The sequence below is a fragment of the Scomber japonicus genome, chromosome 14 (genome assembly GCF_027409825.1).
Source record: "Scomber japonicus isolate fScoJap1 chromosome 14, fScoJap1.pri, whole genome shotgun sequence".
NCBI lineage: Eukaryota > Metazoa > Chordata > Actinopteri > Scombriformes > Scombridae > Scomber > Scomber japonicus.
In genome coordinates, this window is record NC_070591.1 from 12,870,279 (window position 1) to 12,897,760 (window position 27,482).

Genomic DNA, 27,482 nt, shown 5'->3' on the forward strand with positions numbered 1-27,482 from the left:
GACGGTCTGTGCCCTGATGTTAATAGAGAATGTAGTGCTTCTTCATGCAGTACTGTTGAGTCCGAGACCAATGAATCATCCACCTATTGGCACAAAACACAGCAGAGTTGGAAGTTGACCTTACACAAGAGGTTGCTCAGACCTCAGCCCTAGAGAAATGTTTTGGCCACAGAAATCAGTCTATTTGGTAAAAGATCAAGTTCAGGACTGAAAGGCATGTGAAAACCAAATAGAGGGGCAACAAAGAAATGTCACATCCCAATTAAATGAAACCCGAATGTCTGAATGTGTGACGACAAAGCTCTCTCCATTCTTGCTGCTCCTCAGATTTTATTCTGCTGATACAATTAGCTGTCAAGTTCGTTTCACTGTGTGGATTTTGTTGATTAAAGACACTAAAAACACATTTACAACAATGACTTTGAGCGCTGGTAATTCTCGCCTTGAGCAGTTTTACTCCAAACGGGCCTCCGACACGCTTAGTAAATGATCTTTGCCCATTTCGCGCCTCTCTGAAACTGTAATGAGACAAGCAGGGACATTATCTTGATTAAAATCAATCCCTATTGGATTACACTGTGCCACATTCCCTTGCCTGGCTTCACTCATTACAACACTGTTACAGCACAGAAAACAGAAAACAGAAGTGAGGAAACTCATCAAAGCTCTACACGTATACATGTACACTTGTTGAAGACTCGACAGATAATCCCTGGACTCCTCCCTGCCATACTATCCTCAGATGATGCTACTCTCTGCTATCATGATGTTTTACTTCCCAACAGGCATGTTTTTATTGTATTACACTGTAGTTGATTATTTCATTGAATGGAAAAAGTAGTAGATTGTCACAGAGAGAACTGATGGTAATGAGACTGATGTCTATTTCATTTTCTTTGGGTAAAGGCTTGTAGTAGCTATATATGATTGTGTGCATGTGTTGGCAAACCTGAAATAAAAACAGAATAAGGAATTAATGCCAGAGGCCAATGAAAGAAAATATGTATATAGGAAAGACAGGAGGCAAGAAAGAAAGAAGAAGGAGAACAAGGAGAGAAACAAGTGTGGAAAGAATGGCCAAGAGAAAAAGAAGGAAATAATGAAGAAATATGGGTGAAAGGGTGGTGGCAGATGTCTGGAAAAAGATAGGACAGAAAGAAGGAAGTAAGATATGATAAAGGAGTATAAGAGGAAGGAAAGGAAAGGAACAAGGAAGGATAAAAGGATGGATGGAAAGACAGAAGCCTGGAAGAGAAAAAGGGAGGACGGAAAGAAGGAACAATCAAAGGTGAAGGAAGTGAACGTGAATATGGTCAAATAGGCTGTGGGGAAAAAAGGGAGGAAGTAAGGAAAGAAGATAGAATAAAGATAAGGAATGAGAAAACAAATGGATGGATAAGGATGCAAGTAAAAGGATAGAAGGAGAAGAACAATGAAGGATTAAAAAAAGATAGAAGGAAACAAGGAAGGAGAGGGCAGAGAGGAGTGAAGGTTAACGAAAGTGTAGGATGGAAGTGTGGGAAAGAAGGAAAGAAGAGAGGAGGAAGGGAGGAAACAAGGGAGCGAAGTAATTCATTTTCACGCCGTCGCGTCTGTCCCGTGCAGGCTCGCTGTGCCGCGCGAGGATCGTCAGTAAACTCAGTCTCGCGCAGGTTGGCGTTAACCCTCACTACATCACACGCGCGCACATTCTTCAACACGGTGAATTCACGGTGCATCTCTGAAACGACTGACAAGCACCCAGCGGGGCATCGCAGGCACCGAGTCCACCAACAGGCACCTGCGGGAGACGATCCACGCGCGCAGCACCTACAGCACATACCGAGCAAGGACCATGGAGAGCGCAGGCAACGGCACAGAGGTGGATTACCGGAGCCCGATCCCCGTGCTTTACAGCAACAACAACAACAGCTTGTGTATGAACTTCGCCAACGGCAACAACACCACGAGCTTCGCGGAGGCTCGATGTGAGGGGGAGCGCGTGCTGAACGGGATGGAGGACGACACGAACCCGGTTATCATAGCGATCGTGATCACCGCTCTCTACTCCATAGTGTGTGTGGTGGGGCTGGTTGGGAACGTGCTGGTCATGTATATCATTGTCAGGTAAGACTGCCAAAGTACTCACACAAAGGCATTTTACACTTTTTAAACGTCTTTTTCTAACATGTAAGTGAGAAGGGTCGCATAACCTGTTGCTGTGGATTGAACATGAAGGCGTGCGTGTATGCGTGTGTGTTTATGAGGCCGAGTGAGACCATGCGAATGCGGTGTTGACGATGCTGCCAGCTGCAGTTCGTGCGTAAAATGCCTCCAACCTCGCGCAAAACGCAAAAAAAAAAAAAAAAAGGGGGAGAGAGGAAAAGCTGCTGCACTAAAACACGCTTTCTTGTTCACACATCGACAAGCCATCATCCATCCCAACAAAAGGAATAGTACATGCTCAATGTATCGGTTTAAACAGCATGTAAAGCCACACAGCATATTCTCTCATCCACATAACCATAACTTAACTGGAAAAAATTGAAATTCCACTGATATGACATGTTGCTGTGTATGATCCTCATGTGAGTCTGCTAAAAAAAACTCAAAATATCATAATGCACAATGAATAATAGCAGATTAGATATTCAAAAAATTAGATATGTTTTTGGCACTGATCTGAAAGGGAGGTTGTTCTTCAAGACTCAATTCCAGCATTACTGATTTTACACATAAGATAGAAAGATGGAGCAAAAGATGGTGTTAGGGGGTATTTTTGTGATCTCTAAAACTCATGGTCACAATATAAGAGTTCAATTAAATGTTCCAACATGTCCTTCTTACTGAAATCTAGGCCACTTTCAGTCTGAATCTGTTCACTCAGCTAGGACATCTCATTAATGAATATTTCAAACTGTCTTTCAAACTAATGTCACACTTGCAGGATCTTGTCACAGGAAGAACTTTTATACTCTTTAATCGCCTGTCACAAGAGGTAAGAGATGATGATCCATGGTGCACTTGTGAGAAATTTCAAGGCCAATTGCCCACATAATAGGTGAGACCTCTGATCTTTATCCAGTCATTTTGCACATTAAAACTAGAGACCAGTTGAGTGAGGTCTCTTGCAGGGAGAAATAATAGTGCTATTCAGAGTTTAAGAATCTCTCATAAGGTGGATAGTTTCCATGTTCATACATATGGCCAAACTGATTCACAAAGAAAGCCACTTAGATTATAAATGTACCTAGACACGCATTAATTGCATTGAAAATCACCTATTGTGCTAATGATATCAGCCCACCGAGATGGACTCAACTGTGGGGAGCAGTATTTCACTGGTGGCCTTTAATTACACAAGAAAAACATTTAAGTTAGTTCAATCCTCACTGGCTGGTGCTACGTCATTCCAGACAAGGCTCTTTCAGGTAATAAAAAGCACTGGACTGGAGGAGAAAAATGAGGCCAGAACAGGTGAGAGATGAACCTGAAAAAAGCTGGATAAGTGTGGAGGTCTGCAGGAAGAAGATTGATCAAGTTGCCAGCAATTTAAAAAGATGAGGAGGATGGAGATAAAGGTGAAGGTGATCCCTCTCATTTTCCACACCTTGTGATTATCCATTTTATTGGTCTGATGGAGTCAGTGAGGAGTAACCGAGTGGAGGATCTGCTGTGCCTTACTGGCTTTGAAAGTGAAATGCCTTCACTTTATTAGTGAATTTAGACTTTTGATTTACATCTTCATTACTACAGTACAATATTACATTATTACTGGGTTGGGCCTATTATTCTCCTCACTTCTCCATGTGTTTCCAGGACAGATGCAGTATCGAGTGAATGCTCATTTGCCAGACTGCACACATCACCCCCTTCAGTCTGAGTGCTCTCTCAAATAGTTCTGTTTTGCTAAAGAAAGCACACATATTTGCAGGATGTTTTTTTGCATCTACGCTGGATGTTTTCTACCCTGCATTACTTACGCCAGACCTGTCCCCTGGCACTTCCATAGCAACAAGATAAGGTGAAAAACGAAGGGAGAGCAAATGGGAAGTGAAATCACCTTTTGAAATACAAAGTTATGCACCAGCCTTGTTTTAATGAGGCGATCTATGTTCGTAGCTGTCTGACAAAAGTACAAGGGTGATTATGATGTATGAGTTGGTATACTGTATTATGTATTCTAAAGCAGTTTGTCAACAAAGCCGTTGATAGATGGTGAAGGGCATTACTCGAGCTCTCTCATCCTTGGCTGCTTTGTGGGAAAGGATTTAGGGCAATCCATCCCTTCCCCTTGCCTTTTCTCAATGGTAATGAAATGGACATCATTCTGGTATTGTGCAGGTGTGTCTTAGAAAAGTTTTCTGAAACTTTTTCAGCTGGACTAATGCAGCTTTAAAAGAATTGGAGGTAAGGTAAAGGATGTGTATGTGGTTCTCCTGAAAAACAGTCCATCAGGGTCATTAACATTCATTACGCTCTTTGTCTTTCTCTCTATCTCTGCCCGTCTCTTCGTCTTTTCTGTCTGTGTTGGCAGATTGAGAGTGAACAGTCATTTAGGTAATGACACACAGTGGATATTCACTTGTAAATGGAAATGTAGTCTTGAACTCTCCGTCCCCACTTTACAGTCGCAGCCTTGAATGCCATTTTGCTAGATTAAATAGAGACAGCAGTGGATGAGAGATGTTTTCCCCCTTTCTGGCTGAGTAATGATAACCTCAAAGCCATAAAACATTCTCTCGCCCTCTTTATCTCCCCATCCTTCTCTTTCTCTGTCTGCTTGTTGCACACGCACATCCGCAAACTTCAAATAAACACGGCTAGATATCTGCACGCTCAATTGGAAAAATCAATTGCGGTTGAACAGAAACCGCTGGGATCCACATGGAATACGCCACCAGTGTGTATTGCTTCATGCTACCATGGAAACACTGGGAGGTGCTCTGAGCGTGATGAGAGCAAAATGACTCTTCTCTTTTTTCTTTTCCCCTTACAACAGTGCCGTAGCCACCACCACCTCCACCACCTCCCCCAAAGCCCTACAAACCATCCTTGATCCAACTAGATGAGCAGCTGTGTCTGGTCAGCCATGTTCAGCCAGGCATCTCTAAAACTTTGGATGCTTTCTCATTCCCTGACGCCAAACGTCTGAACCTACATGTCGGAGTACATCAAATGTGACCGTACACAATTCTGTTGCTCTTCACATTTTCTATTACCCTGCCCCCTGATATCAAAATAACTTTTACACATCTGTGTCCCTGCTGTGTACGCGAGGGTTTGAACCTCAATAGGATGAAAGATGATCCTACAATGAGAGTCAACACAGTCTGGATCACAAGACTGATGTCACACATCCTCACTAATGCTGCTCTCTAATGGGTTTCTCTTTGCTCCTGCTGCCTGACATGACAAATAGTGGGAGTCTCCGTTCTTAGCCTGAGTTTCAAGTAACTAACCTGCAGTCTTTTGATGTGCTGTCAAGATCTGGCAACCATCCAGGTTATTCCTCAATTAACAGGAGATGACTTGTATGGGGAAAGAGAAATGGCATCCCCCTCATTATCACAAATTCGTCACTGTCCATGCACAGTATTTTTACTCAGCACACAAATCATCCCTCGCTATCATTGACTTTGTTTTAAATCATCTCTTTGATGGCATAGACTTGTGAATAGATAATAGTTGCTCAGAAAATCGGGATACCTTTCATGTATATTCACGAACATCATGCATAATAGATGTGAGCCAAGCACAACTGACGTGCCTGTTCACACTAGTGGCTGTGGAAGTACAGGAGCATCCAGCATAAGGGACTTTTCTCAGGTATACACAGAGGAGCTGTGGATTTAAACCAGCAGCAGACTATTTTTTGCCTCTATCAAGTCTGAACTTTCTCCAATCCAGAATAGCATGTGTCCTTCAGATCTGAATTCTACTGCATGTGTTTGTGTATAGTACTTAGCACATCCTTTTCTTACCTCTTCACAATCTGTAAATATGTCAGACCCTTTACTCTGACCTGTTTTGTAGGAGCTGTTTTCACAGAGCTGAACACGCACCTATTGTGCACTATGGCCTTCAGTGCTGTTAACCAGTGACGAGTGGACAGCTTGATAATTGCTTCTGGCCTCTGGCTTTTATACTGCAATTACTTTATTTGTTCTAGAGTACTGACAAACTCACCTGGCACAGAATGAGTCAAGAAAAATGTACTCAGGTCCTAACCTCTGCCCCCAGCAACAATAAAACAATCAGTAGCTAATGAAGATTAATTGTTTGACTCTTGAGTTTACCAAAAGGCCGCCTGAATTGTAACGATCATGGTTATTATCAGTCTTATAGAGTTTGACAGCACACTGTGAGAGGAGTAGGTATTCTGCATGATGGTTTTTGTGTATCTACACACAACAGGATGATACAGTGTCTAATTTCTTTTTGGGGAGCCAATTATGAGTAGAGAGTGTAGAGAGATAATTAGACTGTCCTTCCTGTTTGTAAGTGTGCATGTGTGTGTGAGGGGGAGGGGGAGAGTGATTTATAAGCTTTTTAACACAATTGGACACAGCTGGAGAATTAACGCGCTGTCAATCTGGATTCAACAGGAGATGTTTTGTTGAACTTGCCAAAAGAAAGAAATGAAGACAAGGACAGAGGCACAAAAACAGAAGAAGATCATTCACTCATGGACAGTTACATGAGGCTTTAAGTATTTGTCAAATGTCGGTAGTGGAGAATGAAATGGAAGATGAAATAAGTGACAGTCACAGTTATGCACAGAGAGAATTGCAGTAGAGAGAAGAATGAAAATATGATTAACAAAAGTGGAAGGAACAAAAGAGAGATTTTTGTCTCTTTCTCTATGTGATGATTGATGGGTGCTAGTGGATCTTTTGTGTGTCTGCCGATTATAAAGTGACTCACTTACTCTGATTCTGCTCTTTATACTCTATGACAGGTACCGTTAAACATGTCCTTCTTCATGAAGACTGACATTTCAAAGTACGGCCAGTAGCTGAGATTTGCTGTCTAAATAAATATGATAATTCTGTTCCACCCCTCATTCCCCATGATCATCACAGAGGATCTGGGTTTGGCCTAAATTGGTTCCCCATTTCTTTTTGTCATATTTCCGGAAATGGAAAACCATCATTGGAGCGAATCACGTTGAGAGCACAACACAATGCAGTGTTTGTTCAATACATGTATTGTGTGTGGTTTTGTCACTGTGATTTCAATAATCCAATTTAGAGGCTGTTTGAAGTGTTTTGCAAACTACATTAGACCAACTAGGCCAAGTTTGGATTGTTCTGCTTGTCATCGCCAGATAAAGATTTGTGGTTTTTACGTTAGGTTTTTATTTTTTGTGGCTTTGTCAACTCATCCTTACAAATCATTACCAAAACATTAGAGGGGAAAGTGTTATGCACATTTACAGGTCTATATTTATATTCTGAGGCTGATGATTTACAGTTAAAAAAAACTCCTCATTTATCTTATATTGGCCCTTTATGTAGCCTCTGCAGTCTCTTCAATTTTTGCTCCTGATGAGCCCACTTTGTTGTGTTTGGTCAGCTGCCCCTTACCAGACTTTGCAGCAGCTCCAGAGACTAAGTCAACAAACAATAGTAGAAGGATTTCACCTCTTTTACTCGTTCTTTACTCAAAATGGAAACTTCTCAACTTCATCTGTACACGTTCTGGTAATTATGTGAGTGGTAAACGTGAACAAACCATGTTACAACCTTAGCAACAACCATAGCAACAAAAGCAACCATCAGACAACCATTTGTGGAGATGCACAAACAATCTAAAGGAGGAAGTAGAGGTTACATAGTAAACATAGTGTTCAGAGCAGGTTTGACTTACAGGGAGCATGCTTAACACAGACATACCACATCATCAACGGTATACAAATGATAGAAAACCACAAAAAGCATGATAACTTTTCAGCACAGCTTTAACTTTGTAACAATTTCCGCTATCTTAACTTTTTATTTAGGATGTTTCAGCCAGTTGAATAGAAATTACAAATATATCATATAACAGCTGACCTTTTTTCTAAAGCATTTCTGATTTTTCATTCATTTCCTGCTTTACAATTAGATCTAGCTTTAAATTGATGTTAATAATAAAATGAAAAACAACTTTCAGGTACATGAAACTTGTTTGAGGTGCTGAACATTTGGTTGCCTTGAGGTTATACAGTAGATAAATTGTGATACTGACATGCAACTGCATTCAGGGCTGAAGTAAAACATGTGTCCTCCAAAACCATTGAAGGCTGTATTGACTATAACACTGATGATTGCTTTGATGTGGTGAAGTGTTACAGATTGGTGGTATATTATAGTACACGAATATTCACGTATTTTACTCAAAGTAGAAAGTGTAGAAGGACAAGGAGGTAGCTACAAATATAAAGAGAGAAACGTGTTTCAGTGTGTCTGAAGTATCTAATCATGTCTGCAGATTATCAATTACCAGGCAGTTTGCATGACCTATTTCATTAGCCTGTGTGCATGAAGAGGGTTGTGTTACACCTTTTACGGTAACTGGATCAATTGGACATCTGCTGAGTCGCCCCCCAACCAGAGTTGTATTTGTGTATGACTATTGATCTCCTTGCATCAATTTCAGTCAGGCCAATCGGAATTGTTCCAATATGTCACCTCCCACTGTTGATGGATGTTCTTGCTAAACAATGGGGAGCTAAGAAACAAGTATGAATATCAAAGCCCCCCTCCCCCTCCCTTACATCCCACCTCCTCCTCTACACGGGCATCCCAACCAACCTGTTAACAGTGTAGCAACAAAAACATGATCCCTCTCTGGCTTCTACTGCCTGTACTGGAAAGTGTTTGATTTAGCCGAGTGAGAAACACCACTGCTGTCGGAAATTAAAGTGTGCCGCTCTTACTGGCTTTATTGATTTTGCTGGCGACGCCTTTAAAATATTGATTAAAGTGTTGTAACTGGACTCGACAGCACTGACACAAAAACAAATCTATACAAACTCTTGGAGGAATGTTTTAGCTGATAATAGGGTTGCAAAGTAATTGTTATTGTCATTATAAGGTAATCTGTTGATACTTTTCTCAATTGATTAATTGTTTTGTCTAAAGAATATAAGAAGATTTGTAAAAAATGATTTATTTTCTACAGTCCAAGGTTAAGTCCTCAAATGCTCCTATAATATAATCCTATAATAATCAGATCAGTTTGCTATCATAGGAAGACAGAAAGAAACCAGAAATATTCATATTTTTGAAGCTGGAACAAGTTGGCTTTTTTCTCTAAAAAATGACTCAAAACAATTACTTGGTAATTAATTTTGTGTTGATACAGTAATTGTTGCAGCTCTACAGAAATGTATTTGAATTCAAAAACAAACAAAACAAAATCTTGATTTGCTGAATTTGATACAGTGACATGAAGCATTTAATTATAGCCTATTGCATGCTGGAGGACTGCAACCACTCTAACTATTGTGCACTAAAATGATGCACTCCTCCTGCGTCAATCTATTTGTGTGAAATCATAGGAAGCCTCTGCAGTTTATGGTGCTTCTGTAAGTAAGAACTTAACTAGCCAAGCCAACCGTAATGAAATGTTGGTGCAAGCTCTTGTTTGTGGGTTTGTGACTGTGTAAGTGTGCATTTTTGTTTGAATGCATGCATTTTTCTGTCATTCTCTCTAACTCTCCATAACATAGAGAGCATGTGTGTATGTGAGCTTGTACGATTGCACCACCATGATCCTGTCAAATCTCCACAGCAGCACATCTATCACAAGACTGTCCATCTGTCTCTGCTTCACAGCAGGAAACACACTGAGTCGAGCTGTTTGTCTCTCTGACTTATAGCTGCTCGTCTCTTTTTTTTTTATTTATCTGTGTGTGTCTGTGGTCATGTTTGTGTGTGTGTGTGTGTGTTTGTGTCTCTCAGTATGTATGTGAGTTATGACAGATGTTTGGAGGCAGCTCAGGAAATAGCAGCATCAGTTGATTTCAGGCAGGTATATTGACCAACACACGCTCATAGCCATACACATACATGCATAAAGGTCCTAGCAAACACACACTCATTTGTTTTTTCAATCAATTTAATTCATCATATTTTTTTATCTGGTGTATGTTTTGGCTGTTTCTCTGTTTGTTCTTTGTAGTAAGGTAAAGGTAGATACAGCAATGCAGATAGGAAAGTTTAAACTGGGGATATGACGAACCAGAAAAGAAAAAGACAGGATGTACTGTAATAGAGAACAAGAAATCTGGCCTGGTTCATAAAACAGATTAATGCCACCAGTGCATCACATTACTGCCTCCTGGATCGTAAAATATACGATGTCAGCCATTTTGGTACTTCTGGCTGAGAGGATGATAATTAATCACCTATTTTTGTTCTACTTCACCCAACCCTATGGCACCTATCACTGGTACTTTCTATCTGGCATACAAAAACACAGCAAAATCATTTCAAACCAAGGGTTGTGAATACTTGATAGTGTTATCACCCGTTGAGTTTCTATGACAACATGCACATTTTTGTAATGATGAAAAGTTGAAGGTGTTAAATGAAGTGGCCAACTCGGATATGAAAACCCATGAATCTCTCTCTGCATGTTTGAAATTAATCCTGTTTCTCTGAAAGGGGATTTTAGACCTCGACCAGAATCCTTTACCTCTCACTCAACACGGTGCCTCGGGTATCATTCGTAAATCATTTTCATAATACTCTATCATGTCCTTGTTTTCTTTATTTCTTTTTTTTAATTTAGGGAGCCACTATTGTTAAGTCAAGTGTATTAACATATCCTTTAATAAGAAATCTACATCATCCTGTCAACCATCTGAAATAACATATCTTTGCAAACCTGTTTAAAATATATTGAGTATAAGGATGGAGAACAGTATATCATGCATTTAGCTCATGAACCTGTTACGACTAATACAATAGCAAACTACTAGCAACTTCTGTAGACATCTAACTGAAACAGAGCAACAACAAACATCCCATTGGAGTACACTTTGTGTCCGCCTGTTGAATATTTTAGGCTGTCTCTATTGAGCTTTCCCAGGGGACCACAGACTGTTAAAGGTCCTGAAAACCCATTTTGTAAACCGTCTTCTTACTGTGATCGATGGGATCGTACATGGACACACCATTTTCTATTAGAACAGTTACGGTTTGGTTATTTCACACGGATTTTGCTGCTCTGAACGTTACTGCTTTGATCAAACACAAAGATCACAGTTGCTTCATCTTGTGTACCGCCTCATTCCCAAAATAAGAAAGTAGTGGATACCACAATCAATATTGTAACAAGGAAATGTTTGCTTCTTCAGTCATAATTAAAATCTGAGAGAAGGGCATTAAAGGAACTTTTATCTGCCTTTGGGTGGGAGAAACCCCCTCCCTCACAAGATAAAGAAGTATTGGGTGGATGTTTCTTAAAGGTTTATCAACATAAAAAATTAAGAAACACAGAATGCATCAAGTGGAGTTTTAATTACCAGTTTAGTTCTTTTATCATTATTTAGTCAAAAAGTCCAATATTCATTGGCATTTTAGCCCAGTTTAGGTCTTTTTACCACCTCCTGAAAGTTTTTGTCTGTTTCTTTTTGGCTTAAATGTTTTAACTTTGTCTACACAAACATATACACACATACAAGATTGTTGGGGTTAATACCAATATGTGAGAGTTTAGAAACCCCAATAATTATATATCAGCCGATATTAATTTTCTTTCTTTCTTGCTCTACTTACAAACAATATTAAAGAGATTTCCACACACTTCTATTTCTTCTAATTCTATTTTTGAGCTTTCAGTCTATCAGACGTTCAGAACATACATGTAGACCAACTGATAGACTGAAAGCTCCAAAATAAAGTGAATGTTGCATAGATCTAAGTGTGCAGAAATCTCTTTCATCAAGTTACTGTACAGTATACTTGTATAGTTCAAGTTCCTTTCATTTACCAGCCGATATATACACCAAAACTGATATATCTGCAAATAGTTATATTTACTGATATATCTTATTTATTCTAGCCTTCAGTGTTAGCAAGCTGTTCACATAACTGTGTATTTTAGATTCAAGGTTGAAAATGGTTAATCCATCTTCAATATTACAAGTTCTTTCTTCTACTATTTGCCTTTTTTAAATAAATCTTTTCTTGAGAAGATAAAACACATGCTTTTTATCAGCATCAAGATAAAAATTATATCTCAACATTCGTCTGTCATGGCCTCTGACATTGTGTGTAGGTCCATTTACTCATAAAGGCTACATAGGGATATACCTCTACTGCAGCATTTTCCCTGTAGTGACTTTTATGACTTCCATTTACTGAAATTATTCCCTAGAGAATTAAAAACAATAATTTGAGCATACTTTAATTTGGTTTATACCACAAAAGAAATTTGGTTTCCCAACAGGATTAACATAAAAGCAGAAAGTATCCACTGTCATAAAGACAGAAAAGAGAAGTCATTTATTCACTGTCCCTCATGAGTAATGTCTCCTCATATTCATTTCAGTCTTTCACCTCACTGTTTTTGTCGACTCAAGGCAAGGACATGAGAGAAATATGTGTTATTAGTGAGCTTTTTATGCTTTGCTGTCCCTGCTGTTTTATTCTTGGCTTTTTCACAGCTATATTACTCTCAGGAGCTTACATACAGCCGGTACACCAATGCAATTAAGAAACATAAAGTCTGATATTCCAAGGTGATTTTTAACATCTCATGTTTTATGGGTTTGAAACAAATCATTCCATGGTAAAACTCAATATATGTCTTACAGTCGAGACTTATAACCCATATTTAAACATTTATTTACATCAAGTTATAATTGAAGCATAAATTACTTCAGTAATTTCACACCTTCAGTGTTGCACCTTGTAAATAATTTGTACCTTTTTATAATTACATTACATTAAACTTGAATTGAGAGGTACATTTAAAGGAATAATCCACTGAAAACCACTGTTGTGAGTAACAAACCTTCATTCTGTGTGGGCTTGAAACGTAATTGAAAAGTTGATTGTTTTCACAGCGTTTATACAACAATGTCAAATCAATACAAGAAAACAGAAGTATCTGTCTATAGAGACTTTCAAACCACTCATTTTGCTAAAATTTCCACTGGCACTGTAAGCCATTCAAACCCGTTGCTCACAGCAAAAATAAAGTCGAAGTCAAATAGCAGTCATAGTGATCTTAGCATCTGTAACATAATGTACAGCGCCAGCCAAATGTTTGAACATATATGATGGGAGCGCAAATGTCAAGGGCAAAATATTAGCAGTATTAGCAGCATTTTTCAATATAGCAAGTTAACTCCAAGGCACCACCACCACCCACTACAGCCTTAACGATATACATTTTCAGTTTGTGTTGACATTGTCCAAAAGGTGATAATTCTTCTTTATGTTTAACCTTCGTAAAAGTAAAAATGATGGCAGAGCTTTTGTATTGGATTGCATTAGATTGCACTGGTGTTCCTAATAAAATGCTCAGTAAGCGTATGTGCCACAAGACAATCTAAACTTGTCAATCACTGAGGGGAAATTTGGCACACTGCTTATACCAGAGTGACTGTCCTTTTAATATCACTGATGACTGTGGCTATTGTGGGCAATATTGCAACTCATTCAGCTGGATTGATTCATGGCATTATTACATTTTTATATGATCACCAATGTGATGAAGTACCTTAAATTTTTTGCTGAATTTGCTAAAAAAAAACGTATTCTTGTTGATGATTTTCTCCATTCACTTGATTTCCCAGACAATGTAAAGTATGTATCATACTGACTGTGTATCACTATCTAAATATAAGATTCTATGTATTTTGTCCATATTGCACAATCCTAAAATAAAAACTACATACATGCAATGAAAGCACCAACAAATCTCAACATTCTCTCACTGTTTGACATGAAAACATAAACCCCGCAGTCAGACATGCATACAGTCACACCCTGTGCTCCCCAATCCATCAGGCTCCTCGCAGTGCACATGGCCAGCATCATTGATGAGAGCCAGAGGCTTACAGATGTCTGTTCACATGAGCAGCCTCTGTTTCTGCAACCAGGACTTAATGGTTTATCTGTGCCCAGCAGCACCCTGTAAATCATACACAAGGCTTCGCGTAAACCGGCCAGCTTCACAGGCTAATGATGAATTATGTTTAGGTTGCTGTATAACAAGAACCGTGAAAATGAATCAACTTCTTTTCCAAAACCGTTCACCAAGAGTGTGTAGGTTTCATTTTGACATTTTGTTGAAGTATGGTCTGTTGAGTTTGTTGAATCACAATAGGTTTGGTCCAATTATAGAGGCACAACGTTCACACTGGTGCTGATGGTAGTTTGAAATGCCCAGACAAGTTATTCGTCTTAATATCTGTTAGCATTCCAAAATTATCAGTCTGACACATCAAACGCCACAAGAGGAAAGAAAAACTAACCAGACCAACTAACAATGAAATATAATAAATCCTAATTGAATTTGTGTTTTTTCTACCTCACGGCATACAAATGAACAGACACATCTGTTTTTTGTTTTTTCTCACTCACTTTGTTTATTACTTTGTTATTAACAGGTATAAATGAAACTGAATTAGGTTTGTGTTTGTCTATATAAGACATTGTCCTTTAGGGTCTATATCAACTGCATTAAACAAGAGTGGAGGTACTATTCAATGGTTGATTTTGCAGCTGATGGCAATAAAGGAACAACTAAACACCAAATTGCTCAACTAAACCTTAAAAAAAAAACAGAAGTTATATGTGCCATGGGTATTATCTAAATTGGATATGATGTAATATTTGTCTTGTCGCTGCCTCATTAAATCTGAGAATTACGCTCACAGAAACATAAAACCCAATGCAAGTGTTCGCTTTCTGCGTCATAATTATCTTATAAGTTTGTAATCATGTTCTCCATGCGTTTCCCTTCTGGTTGATCACAGTTGTTGCCATGGTGAAGCAAGATCCTCACATGTGAAAACAGACAGATATTAACTAATTAACATTCAAGCACATTTGGACGGCTCTATGCTGTGTACTGTTTTCATGAAACAGGAACATGCTGTGTGGACAAGATGCATTGTCTTTCCTGCCTGGTGGTCCCTTGTGTTTTCATGTCACTCGCTCTGTCTGTTTTTTCTTTAATGTAACCAGAAGGAAAACAGGCTCACACATTATTGCCGTTAAAACATAATTGGACCAATGTTCATCTGTTGTTGTTATTATTGTTAGCTAGAGTTAGCCTGGACCCTCCCAATTACAGAGACACCATCTGTGACAATTATTGGCACCAGCAGAAAGTTAGCAGCAGAGAGTTTTAGTGTCTAAATGTCTACGTAAACATGGAAAATGTGACTTTACTTAAAACTGTAAGGAAATATCCAGTTGGTTGCAGTTGTGTGAAATGAGAAATAGAATGACTAGAATGACCTTTCCTAAGTGCAAAACATCCATGTGGTATTTTCAAAACAGGAAACATAATTAATTCAAAAGGAAAAAAAAGACCAATTAAATAGCTATTTTTGTGTTTCTACATTACAGTTTCATCAGCAGCCGAGGCTCATTATAGGGCTGGACTAGAGGTTATTTTAATTTTCTTTTCAATCATTTGTCATGCATTAGTACATGTAAGACTTTTTGGTCCTTGGTCAGAGGGAGCGTGAAACCAAAGTGTTTTTACCATAATTACAAGTTTGCTCAAATGGCCACATTAAGCTCTGTTGAATTTGTGCATATATTGAAACAACCAATCCTCAACTGTCCTAAGGACGTTTTTTTATGTAAATGTATTCAAATAAGCACATTAACACTGTTTCACTGATACAGTTGTGTAAATGGATGTGTGCCAAATGATTTGGCTGCTTGAATAATGTATCCTTGGGGACAGCCTGTGAGATTAGACTACAGGTTGTCTTCCTTTCAACATGGAGCACATGTTATACTTTCAAGAATCATTTTCTCGTGAGGGTCATCTCAGTGATAATTTACCATCATTACCAAATCATTTTTTTCTCAATAAAGGATAAATAAAGACAGATGATAAACAAGAGCAAAGAGTGTCTCGCCAACACCAGGAGGGAACCATAGCTAATGGGTTGATGGAAAGACATGAATTATACATGATTTCACTGAAAGGGCTGTTTTGATGATTTTAAGGTCCATTACTGCAGATCTTTCTGCCGCCTCTGTGCTTCAGTGGTCGAGGAAAAGAGCAAGTCAAGGTAGCATAGAGGCAGATGGAACTATTTTCTTCAGCTTAATGTTTACTCTCTCTGCAGATGTTCTGTCTAACCTCCCTGTGGCTTCACTATCACTATTTCTATTTGCTGTAAACACTTTTATCTGTTGTTTACTGAGATCTAAGATAATGTTCTTATCTTTTGTTTATGCAGAATTAACAGAGATTCCATTTACTCGTCAAACGGTTTCTTCCAAAAATGATCAACCAAGCTGCGGGAGATCTGTATCCTCTTTATGAACGATATTTATCAAGTGATCACCACTGGCATGAAAATTAATTTTACACTTCATAAAATAATAATGTGGGAGATTTCCTTGGTAAATATCAATTTTGCAACATTATGTTATCAAGTAATACAACACAAAAATTAATTAAAGCTATGTTCAACTTCTGAAAGTGTTTTAAATTTAATGAAATACCTGCTGGTGGCTGTCTCTTTTCCAGGAAACATCATTTTGTGCACAAGGAGCCCTGTCTGCTAAAACTTCTATCAATTATAATACATCACTAAGGGATTGTTTTTCATCTGCAAAGTTGCAAAATCTTCATCTATGTTGACATTCACTCGTAATGTATCTTTAATCTGTTTTCCTACAATAGTCACTTGTTTCAACTTAAAGATGAATCAAATATCTTATGATTATATTTAGATAGAGATGGTGGTCTTGGTTAAATATTGAAAAATTTAACAATGTATTCAAGCACGACGCAATATGTGTTTACTTTATCAACATTTAACTGAAATCCCAACTTTTCCTTGAAGCAAATTGCTTTTGTTTTTTAACCTAACCGTAGGCTGAAGTCTGGATGCAAAACAAATTAATATGTAAATGCTAGGAGCGGGTTGGCACAGGAGTTTCATTTCCAACTGTGACAACGAACAAAATTTCCAAACAAACAACAAACTTGGCAACAACAAAACCCAAACTTTACATGCATGTTTAGTTATTGTTGTGTTGAGTAATTAAGCAAATGCTCAGAGAATATTTTGAAATGAAATATGGACAGTTTATTTAACTTCTCTGCCTGGCTCCCACTAATTACAATATTTGAACCACATGATGCTGGCAGTGGAGGCTCAGCAACACAGTATAGCTGTATTCAGAAGCACCTGCTACACACTACCAAAAACTGCTTCAATAAGTTTAATTTGCAGTATGCAAGGCCAGGCTTAGCTGGTTTCTGTGTCTGGGAATTGCAAGTAACCAATAACAGTGGTCAAGATGACTGGCTGGTCTCATCGATCCAGCAGCTCCTCACAGAGAATATTACAACAGGTTCTACAATGTTGGTTCAAAACTTCTCCACTATTTCAGAAACAACCGGTAGACTGGTTGGAAGCATACTATAGATTTATTCTGAATCATTACAACATCTGGGTATTTTTGACTGCACATTACATGCCTCATATTTGCCAAAACAGTATGTACTACTAATATAGTAGGTGCTTCTGAATGCAGCCTATGTGAAGACATGGTGGGGCAGGGGAGGGGAGGTTACAAGAGACAGAAACATAATGGCATGTTGATCATCACTATTACCATCAGCTGCTGTTAGCTAGCATTGCAACATTTTGCAACAACTCTTAGGAACATACAAGGTGGAAGACTTACCTCCATGGTGATCCCAATCCTCATCTGTTTTCACCTCTGGCTGGGCTCACACTGCCTGGACCTGAAGCTGCAGTCAGCAGCCTTGTAGACAGCTGGTCAATTAAGGTCTAAGAGAGGAGAGGGGATGTCAGAGAATAGCATAAACAATAATTAATTCCCACTATTTAGAAATAAATCAGGTGTCTAATTGATAAAGACGGCAAAGCATTTGGTTGATTTAATAAACAATATACAATAAATGGGTGATCAGTGTGACGAAACCTCAAGGGCAAAGAATAAATTAAAGCTGAAAACTCATTAATAAAATTACTCATTTATCTAATTTAGATGAGATGAGGCTTTTCACCTCCATGCGGCGTGGTGTATGTACGTAAGCCTCAGACATACAACACACATAGGCGAAACACAAGCTATCATCTGCAGCCATGTTAAGGACATTCTCAAAGTCAATAAGGGGATGTTGGAAATTACCCTCAGCTCCAGCTCACCACTCAGCGTAGGGTGACAGCTTTTACTGCCTCTTGAGCTATCTTGTCGGTCCCCGTCCAAATAAAGCCTGAAATAACAAACACACTAAGCAGTCAGTGTTAAAGTTAATCAGAATTTAATGAACTAACTGTCATCTCCAGTTGTTAAGAGGATTTGGGATTATTGAGGAGGGTGTGAGAACAATGCAGAAGTAAATTACCTTGGTGGTATAATGGCAGTTGAGGTTTAATAAAGTGAAGGCCAGTGGGTGTAATGTATCATTGTCACTCAGATTAATTCAATAACCTTACAACAGGGATATGTCGACGTCGTCTTCTCGTGAAATAGTGCAGCAACAGTACAATCACTGCTGTGCTCTGTATATATTAAATACAGACAGGATATAGTGGTTACAGATAAATGGGGAAAAAAGCTTACAATCAGAACTGAAATCAGAAATGAAAGTAGAGCCTTTAACCCAGAGAATCTTCTCATTTCTGGATTTCTACATTATGGCTTCAATATTTTAGCTCACCCGCCATAGCTGCAAATAAAAGTAAAGCTGCAAACAAAAACAAACGCTGCTGCAAATAACAAGAAACGCTGCTGCATATAAAAGAAACGCTGCAAATAAAAAGACACACCGCAGCAAACAAAAAAAACGCTGCAAATAAAAACAAACGCCGCTGCAAATAACAGAAACACCGCAGCAAAAAAAAACCCCAAAAAAACACCGCAGCATATAATTAAAAAAAAACGATGCAAATAAAAAAAGCCACAACGGAAGTGGATTACCGGGGACTGTTTTTGCCGAAACACCGGAAGAAGAAACAACAACAACAACAACAGGACTACGAATTGGAAAACGAACTTGTTGTATTGTTAACTTCGGCTAACACGGGGAGACCACTAACGAGAGTGGAAACAACTGACGGCTACATAGTTCCGGCAGCTTATTACTGTCGTCGTTGTTGTTGCTTGTACGTGCAGGTCAGGAAAAGACGTAAAAGGGACCGTATATGGTTTGTTATTTGTGTTATTACGTTACGTGTTGGACTTAATACATGGACATATTGAGGAAAGTATTTCACAAGAATGGATACTTGGCGAGCTGTACAGAAAGTCCTGAGTCATAAGATGATCGCTGTGGATAAAGGGAAGACTTTGAAGGTATGTAGAGATTATAGCTGTTTTTACTTTAGCTGAGTGGCTAGCCGAGCCAATCGCTAATACTATTACGGCTGTGAGCAACCAATATAATTCGTGAGTGGTCTTGAATGGATCAGGGCAACCTATGCTTTCTAACAATGTACGGCATGAATAAATATGTTTAAGGGTTGGTGTTTAAAACATTCAGAAGGACTTGTGGCTACCTCCCAACCTCCGACCCGTCCCGTAGGCGGAACAGCGTGTTTTAAGTGTCTGCAGCCGAAGCTAACAATACACCGGCATTCTCCAGTTCAACTTCAAACCTGGGGCTACATCGCCTGACCAAATAACACATTAAAAAGTACATGTAGCGACATTAAACACTACCATTTTCACTTACTTTCTAGTTCGTTTTCCAATTCGTAGTCCTGTTGTTGTTGTTTCTTCTTCCGGTGTTTCGGCAAAAACAGTCCCCGGTAATCCACTTCCGTAGTGGCTTTTTTTATTTGCATCGTTTTTTTTTATTATATGCTGCGGTGTTTTTTTTTTGTTTTTTATTTGCAGCGTTTCTTTTATATGCAGCAGCGTTTCTTTTTATTTGCAGCAGCGTTTGTTTTTGTTTGCAGCGTTACTTTTATTTGCAGCTTAACCGCGTAATGCCATTCTGTAGAGCTTTATAATTGCTCGCAGGTATATTGACATCACTGGGAGACCCAGCTGCTGAGATTCTTCTCTCATTTCACATGTGTAAAACAAAAGCAGCTCTGTGCCATACTCCACTCAGACTTGTCAAATGTGGTCTAGTGGAAAAAGTACTCAGATGCTGTACTATAAATTACCAATACAGCAATGTAAAAATACTCACAACTAAAAGTCTTGCATGAAAATCCTAAATAATTAAAAGTGCATAAGCAAAGTATTGAAGTAAAAGTACATGTTTATTCCCCATGACATATTATCATCATCATTGGATTATTAATACTGAAACATCAAAGTGTAAGCAGCATGTTACTGTTGTAGTTGCTGGATGTGGAACTAGTTTGAACTACTTCAAATTCAGTTAGTAATACATAATGTGTTGTATTTGTTACTTTAAGTCAAATCTTCGTTTAAAACTTCAGCTGTAAGAAGAAATATCTGGAATGTAGTGAATTGGAAGTATAAAGAAGTATAAAATGAAAATAATTTTAGTACAAGTACCTCAAAACAGCACTGAAGCAAAGTACATCAGTAATTATACTTTCACCCCTGGTTTTCACTCATAAATACATTAATTAGCCTAGCTAGATTATGATTGTTAGTTCTTACATATTCGAGTTGAGTCTTGGGTGTGTGGGTTATAACATGCAAGATATATTACTGCAATGAGGACAGCCACCGTTAAACACGCCATATTTCTTTGCTGACAAGAGCTCTAAACAGTCGAACCCTTGCAATCGTCTGGGTTCCATCCTCCTCGGTGCTAATGCTCTTTCTTCTGTTTTCTATAAACACTCCAATATGCTTCATACTCTTTCAAATGCCTCTCTTCTTTGCCCAATTTTCCACCACACTGAGTGAAAGGACTTTTTTTTCTCTTTGTACTATGAAAGGGATCTTCCTAGAAATCCTTTGATCACTGTTCATTTAAACCTCAAAAAGCTACATAAACAGAGCGAGATGCAATCACCTTTAGTCAGAATCCTTTTAGTCATACTGATGAAATGTATTTTACTGGAAGCAAACTTCAGTTCCTTCATTTCACCTTTCCTGTTCCAAACCCAGAGTTGTAAAAAAAAACTATTAATATTTGAATTGTGTAAAGTAAAGCCTTTTCAGGATATCCATATCAAAGAGTTCATGGAGAAATTTGCACAATATTGTCTATAAACAGTCAGGACATTTACAGACAGTCATTTCTTTAAGATACTTTAGAAACCTCAAGGAGTCTGGGCCCCTGTGGGCAATGTCTTCTAAACTGAGCAATTAGAGCTGATTAAACTAGACGTTTGCTATCACAAAACGGGTTGAAAGCTGACACAAGGGGCCTGAATTATTCACAAAACCTCCCAGGAGACTCTGCCCAGTGCCTTCTGTTATGATTGCAACATGCTGAAGTAACAGGATGAGAACATGTTGAATGACAGCAGAGTTCAGTGACTGAGGCAGAAATAAACTCTGCATATTTTAATAATTTCTTGACGTTCCATGTGTCCTTTATGTGTCCTCTCCAACTTTTCTACTATTATGTTCCACTTGTGTTTATAAAAAAAAAAATTTTTTTGGAACCAGAAGTGGTGAGAAGTGATTATAATTAGATGATAGAGTGGAGCTGACCCTAAAGCTAGCTGCTAGCATGGTTATCATGGTTGATACAATCTATGATTAATTGTGATAATGCTAATGCTAACGTACTTACCAAGATGTACTGACCATCTGACTGTGACTGCTGTGAGGGTTTTTTAATACAATGAAAACGCTGAACAAGACTTTGAATGTCACTAAAATGTTACAATTAACTTTCATGAACTGAAAATACCTTTGAAAAGTAACACTATAGCTACACCTATACTCTTTGAATCTGGGGTTACACCATATTTACATTACCCGTCCAACATTGTCACCATGGTAGCGACTTCTCAATCACAATGGCCTGAAGCATACCATAAAGTCATTAGGAAATAGTTCACTGAGGTAATAAATCAATTGAGAAGGTAATTTTCTTGTACACTTCTATATAATTGGACTTCTATTTGGAGCCAGTTAGTCGCCATTAGAAAGAATACAGGTTTAAGACACTTCCACATTGGCTTTACTTTTCAGACCCAGAACTACATGCTTGGTTTAAATCTGAGACGTGTTTTCATCATTTTATCGTTCTCATAATCAATTTAAACTTTACTTCTTTTCTAACACGTTCTTTTATGCAATATTCTGTGCCAAAATATAAATGGTAAACATACACAGCAACATGTATTTCCATGCTATTCCTTTCCTGCTGCAATTGAGAGTTAGGAGAGGTAATTTCTCAACCCATAAAGTCAAAAAAGTAAATGGGTTGCTTTGGATAGCTACATTATCAAAATCCCATTACGTGCAAGGTGGAAAGGAAGATAGTCTCTAAATACCATGTCATTACATCTTGTAGGAAATGGTCTGTAACTTCATAAAACTAGATTATTGGAATCGGGGAGAAACACATGCTTCTGAATTGGGTCCTTAAATGAAGAAATCATTATAAGATGAAGTATTTCAAACTCTCAAATGAGTCCAGTCTTTTCTCTTGTGCCTTGATCACACCCCCTCCCTCTTTCTGTGCAGATACACCAAAATGAAGACCGCCACCAACATCTACATCTTCAACCTCGCCCTGGCCGACACCTTGGTCACCAGTACGCTGCCGTTCCAGAGTGTTAACTACCTGATGGGGACCTGGCCATTTGGGGACGTGCTGTGCAAGATGGTTTTGTCTATTGACTACTACAACATGTTCACCTCTATCTTCACACTCACCACCATGAGCATCGACCGATATGTCGCTGTGTGCCACCCAGTCAAAGCACTTGACTTCAGGACACCACGCAACGCCAAGATTATCAACGTTTGCAACTGGATTCTCTCCTCTGCCATCGGGCTGCCTGTCATGTTCATGTCGTCCACCATTGTCACCCGTAAGAATGCACACTCATGCACCATTGCTACAATTACAATTGTACAAACACACTAAAACAGTTTTTATTGTGTTTAAAGGAATTGTGCATAACTGGACGTATATCTTTTATTGATAAACAAATTGGATAAGCTCTTCTGAAACATCCTTGAAGAAAATAATAATTTTACAGTCAACTATGTAAGCTATATTTAATTCCCCAGATTTAAAATAACTGAGTAGAAAAAAGTGATGATCTCAAGAAGTAGTATTGCGTAGTAGTAGCAAGAGGTCAATAAGGTCTTGGTAAAAAGTGCAAGCACAAAACAGGAGAAAACACATTCAGCTGTTTCTCTTTATTTCAGCTTAAAGAGCAAGTTTGTACTCCAGCAGGCCGTATAATAGGAGACAGCCCCAGAGAGTTGTATAGGTTTTCCTGTGTAATTGGACAAAAGAATTGTATGATACTCTTAAATAAAATGCTTCAAGGCTGGTGAGTAATATTACTAGCTGGTCAAGGAGCTGCAAAGAAAGGCTTCTCTTACAGAGTGCCTCTGTGTAATTGCATTGGTAATGGACAGAAAACTACCACTGAAATTGCTCAAGCGTGATTGTAACTTTGTTTGGAGAAGAGAGACTAATCAGAGATTTGCTGACACCATGACGTTGGAACTCGGAGGGAGGCATGGTGCTTAAAGATATTGTTGCTGTAGCTCCACAAAACGCTGTTTTCCCAGAGGACTTTAGCTTCTCTCTGTAGAGCTGGCTATAACATTGTGGTGAAAGAGCACAAGAAACACACATACCTGCTCCCCCCACCTTGTGTTGTTTGATGTGAAACAGTGGTGAATTAATTAGTTATTGACTTTATGTCTAGATAAACGACTACATGTCAGATGCTCTCATCAACAGCAAAAGGAAATTGTGATACATATAATATATATATATATATATATATACACACACCAACATCTTATAATCACTCGAGGGAGCCCATTTACACAAGCAGTACTGGCCTCTTGAAAAATTGAATAAACTGCTCACACATGGTATATACGCCAAATGAAAAGGTCTCGGTCGATGTAATTTAAATACTGTATACCCACAGAGTATTTCGTGGGCGCATTATATTCCTTGAGAGACTTGGACATTACAAAGATGAGAGGAAATGAGGGGAGAGGGATGAGGATATTGAGTTTATTTATTTGCATTCAGTCAATACACAGTCAATACGTACACACAACAATAACAAAATCTATGTGAAGGTGAGAAGGAAAAAGCCTAGATTGGGTTATTGATTACCTTTACCTAAATTATGTATATGCATGCATATAAAAAAAACAAAAAAACAACAAAGTCATATTATTAGAAAAAAATCCCCAAAGCTTTATATATATATATATATATATACTTGAAGGGACTTCAAGAAGACATTTTAAATAAAACTTCAATGCTTCCATCTTCTCATATGTGAGAATCTTCTGCTTTTCTCTGTTTTGGTTGATTGGTAGAACACATTTAATAGCTTGAACATGTCACCTTAGGATTTTGGAAATTTTGATAAGTATTTTTTTCTATTTTCTAACATTCTGCAGATTTAAAGATTGGTCAAATAATCAGAGGTATAATTGATAGATTACTCCATAATTAAGTTGATCTTTCGATACATCCCTAAATGCTATTGTTACACTTGTACATCATTGCTTTAGTTTAATTTTCCTCAGACAGACTGAAGAAACACATTTCAGAGGCAGGAAGCACATATGTTCCTCGCAGTTAATGTACGTTAGTGATAACAGAGTGGATAAAAATAACTAGTTGTGAAATTGTTCATGTGCATGTAAATGAATTTTTTTGGAGATGTGACCATATGCAGAGTGTGTGCATATGTGTCTCCTCACCCATATAAGAGGTGACCTGAGGGTGACATAGTGTGTCTGCTGCTTGTGTTTTTCTTTTGTACCCATATGCTGATCTTTTTCCATTAGCATGTTGATGCTTTAATGCTGTTGCTAGATTGTGTGTTATGTGGACTGGGTAGGCTGTGGAACTGAATTGCCTTTCTGTGATTAATGAAGTTCTGAATCTGAATCTGAATCACCCTGCACAGCCTCCAGCATTGTTGACTGCAAGTTGATTTTCCCCCACCCTTCCTGGTACTGGGACACCCTGCTGAAGATCTGCGTGTTCATCTTTGCGTTCATCATGCCCGTCCTCATCATCACCGTCTGCTACGGCCTCATGATCCTGCGACTCAAGAGTGTGCGCATGCTGTCGGGCTCCCAGGTTAAGAAAAATCTGTTTTTCTTTTACAAACATGAGCCACAATCGGCACATACAGTGAGATATCTTCTATGTTTCATGCCGAAGGTTTTTAACCAAATGCAAATGAGAAATCAAGTCTTAGTAAGCAGCTTGTGAAATTCTAAAAGCTTAGGTCTAACAATGGCCCACATTACCCACATTATTTACTGAATAACAAACTGATTGTATCTCTTAGAATAATGAAACACAATTTAAAGCTGCCCAGAGCATGCATTTAAGAGAAAGCAATTAGGGAAAATCAACTGAAGCCTGAGGTTGTTTAAGTTTTAATTAATTGCAGTAGAAGGTGAAATGACCAACAGCAATCATTTCACACTAAATATTAAAATAAAAAAAACAATAGCCATCTAGTGCCGCAGAATATGTGTGAATTCTGATTAGGATGTATTTAGATGGAAAATAATAAGGATTTGTTCCCACTTATAGCTTTTCCACTGATCTCCTGATCATTATCCAACCACCTCTGCACTTTTTTAAAAATCCTTTGTCTTATCTCCTATCATCCTTTTTCTCTTTCTCTATACCTCTTTACTCTCCCCATCCTTTTTCTAATCCTCCCTTATGTCCTTCCTTCCCCTATCCTACTCGCTCCTCTGTCCTACCTTGCCTTCTCCTGCTTTTCTTCTTTGTGTTGCCTCTTTCCTCCAACACTCATCTTGTACTCCTACTCATTCACGACACTAAACCTACACCTGCCTCCTTCACACTCACAGGAGAAAGATAGGAACCTACGTCGGATCACCCGCATGGTCCTGGTGGTGGTCGCCGTCTTTATTGTGTGCTGGACACCCATCCACATCATTGTCATCATCACAGCTCTGATCAACATCCCCAGCTCCACATTGCAGACCATCACCTGGCACTTCTGCATCGCCCTGGGTTACACCAACAGGTACACATCCTGCAGCAGCCTTAGAATAATACTGAATATTCACTTTAGTACTGAAACTATCAGTCCTAAAACATTTATAATAATTTAATTAATAGATTTTGCTTAATTGTCTTGGTTGCTGAGTTTAGTGGTTAACAGATTCAGGCTGATATAGTTTTAAAATCTGACATCTTTTGACCGTTTTTGCCCCTTGCAGTAGTCTGAACCCAGTTCTTTATGGCTACCTGGATGAGAACTTCAAGCGCTGTTTCCGCGAGTTCTGCACACCGAGTCCTTCGGTGCTGGAGATGCAGAATTCATCCCGCACTGGAGCCACTAGCCGCAAGATCCAACAACGCGACCACATCAGTGCACACACAGGAGATAGGTCCAATCAACAGGTAGTCTGTGTCTGTGTGTATATATACAAGGGTTGTATACTGGGAATTGAGATCCTGGTATTTCCCAGGAATTCTCACCACAATCTGCTATTGTTTCATACAGTAGAAAGAAATACCTGCTGACACTGGGAATTATGGTTAGCACTATAAAAATGGTCATACATTCCCCCTATACTCAGACATATTAAAACTGATAAATAACATCATAAAATATGGGTTCATGCCTTTTTTATTATTATCTGCAACCAAACTCTGTCCCAGGAAAGAGAGTGATATGTCCAGGAAGCAATCATTTTAAAATCAAAGGAAAACCTTCAACCCTAATATATGTTGTGCATGTATGAATAATAATGTACTCACTATATGTATGATGTATGGAGACTTGTAACTCCTCTGTCCGCAGGTATGACTAGCCTTGGAGGGGTCGTCGGTGGACTCTCACTGTTGTGGCAGTGTTGCCAACGACGATCTCAACTCAGAGGTCACGCAGGTCACCACAGGGCTCTGACCACACACACACACACACGCACACGCACACACACACACACACACACGCACACGCACACACACACACACACACACACACAACCCAGGACATGACTGACACTCAACAGCACAGACCATTTTGACAAGGTTGATTGCATCAGGTCAGGTCATTTTCACCTGCTGACCAGCCAGACTACTAACTGCGTGACTGTGCTTTCACTCTAACTGAAATCCATACAGAAAGGTGTCAAACTAGACTTAATACAAACAAAAAGTGTCAT

At 38.7% G+C, this 27,482-nt stretch overlaps 1 protein-coding gene across 1 annotated transcript; it reads left to right on the forward strand.

The window, feature by feature from the left end:
- The first annotated feature begins 1,834 nt into the window (after positions 1-1,834).
- Positions 1,835-27,223, forward strand: oprm1 (opioid receptor, mu 1). Its single transcript, XM_053332596.1, has 6 exons — positions 1,835-2,106; positions 22,791-23,158; positions 25,229-25,404; positions 26,157-26,335; positions 26,532-26,683; positions 27,129-27,223. Exons 1-6 carry the CDS (start codon positions 1,835-1,837, stop codon positions 27,221-27,223), a joined length of 1,242 nt encoding a protein of 413 aa, XP_053188571.1.
- Positions 27,224-27,482: the final 259 nt, after the last annotated feature.

What these genes read in the sequence shown, in the direction of transcription:
- oprm1 (XM_053332596.1), top strand. Translation starts at nt 1,835, where the DNA reads ATGGAGAGCGCAGGCAACGGCACAGAGGTGGATTACCGGAGCCCGATC. An exon ending in GCCCTGGGTTACACCAACAG is followed by an intron (nt 26,336 to 26,531) that starts GTACACATCCTG and finishes TGCCCCTTGCAG; the next exon opens with TAGTCTGAACCCAGTTCTTT. An exon ending in CCAACAACGCGACCACATCA is followed by an intron (nt 26,684 to 27,128) that starts GTGCACACACAG and finishes AGGTATGACTAG; the next exon opens with CCTTGGAGGGGTCGTCGGTG.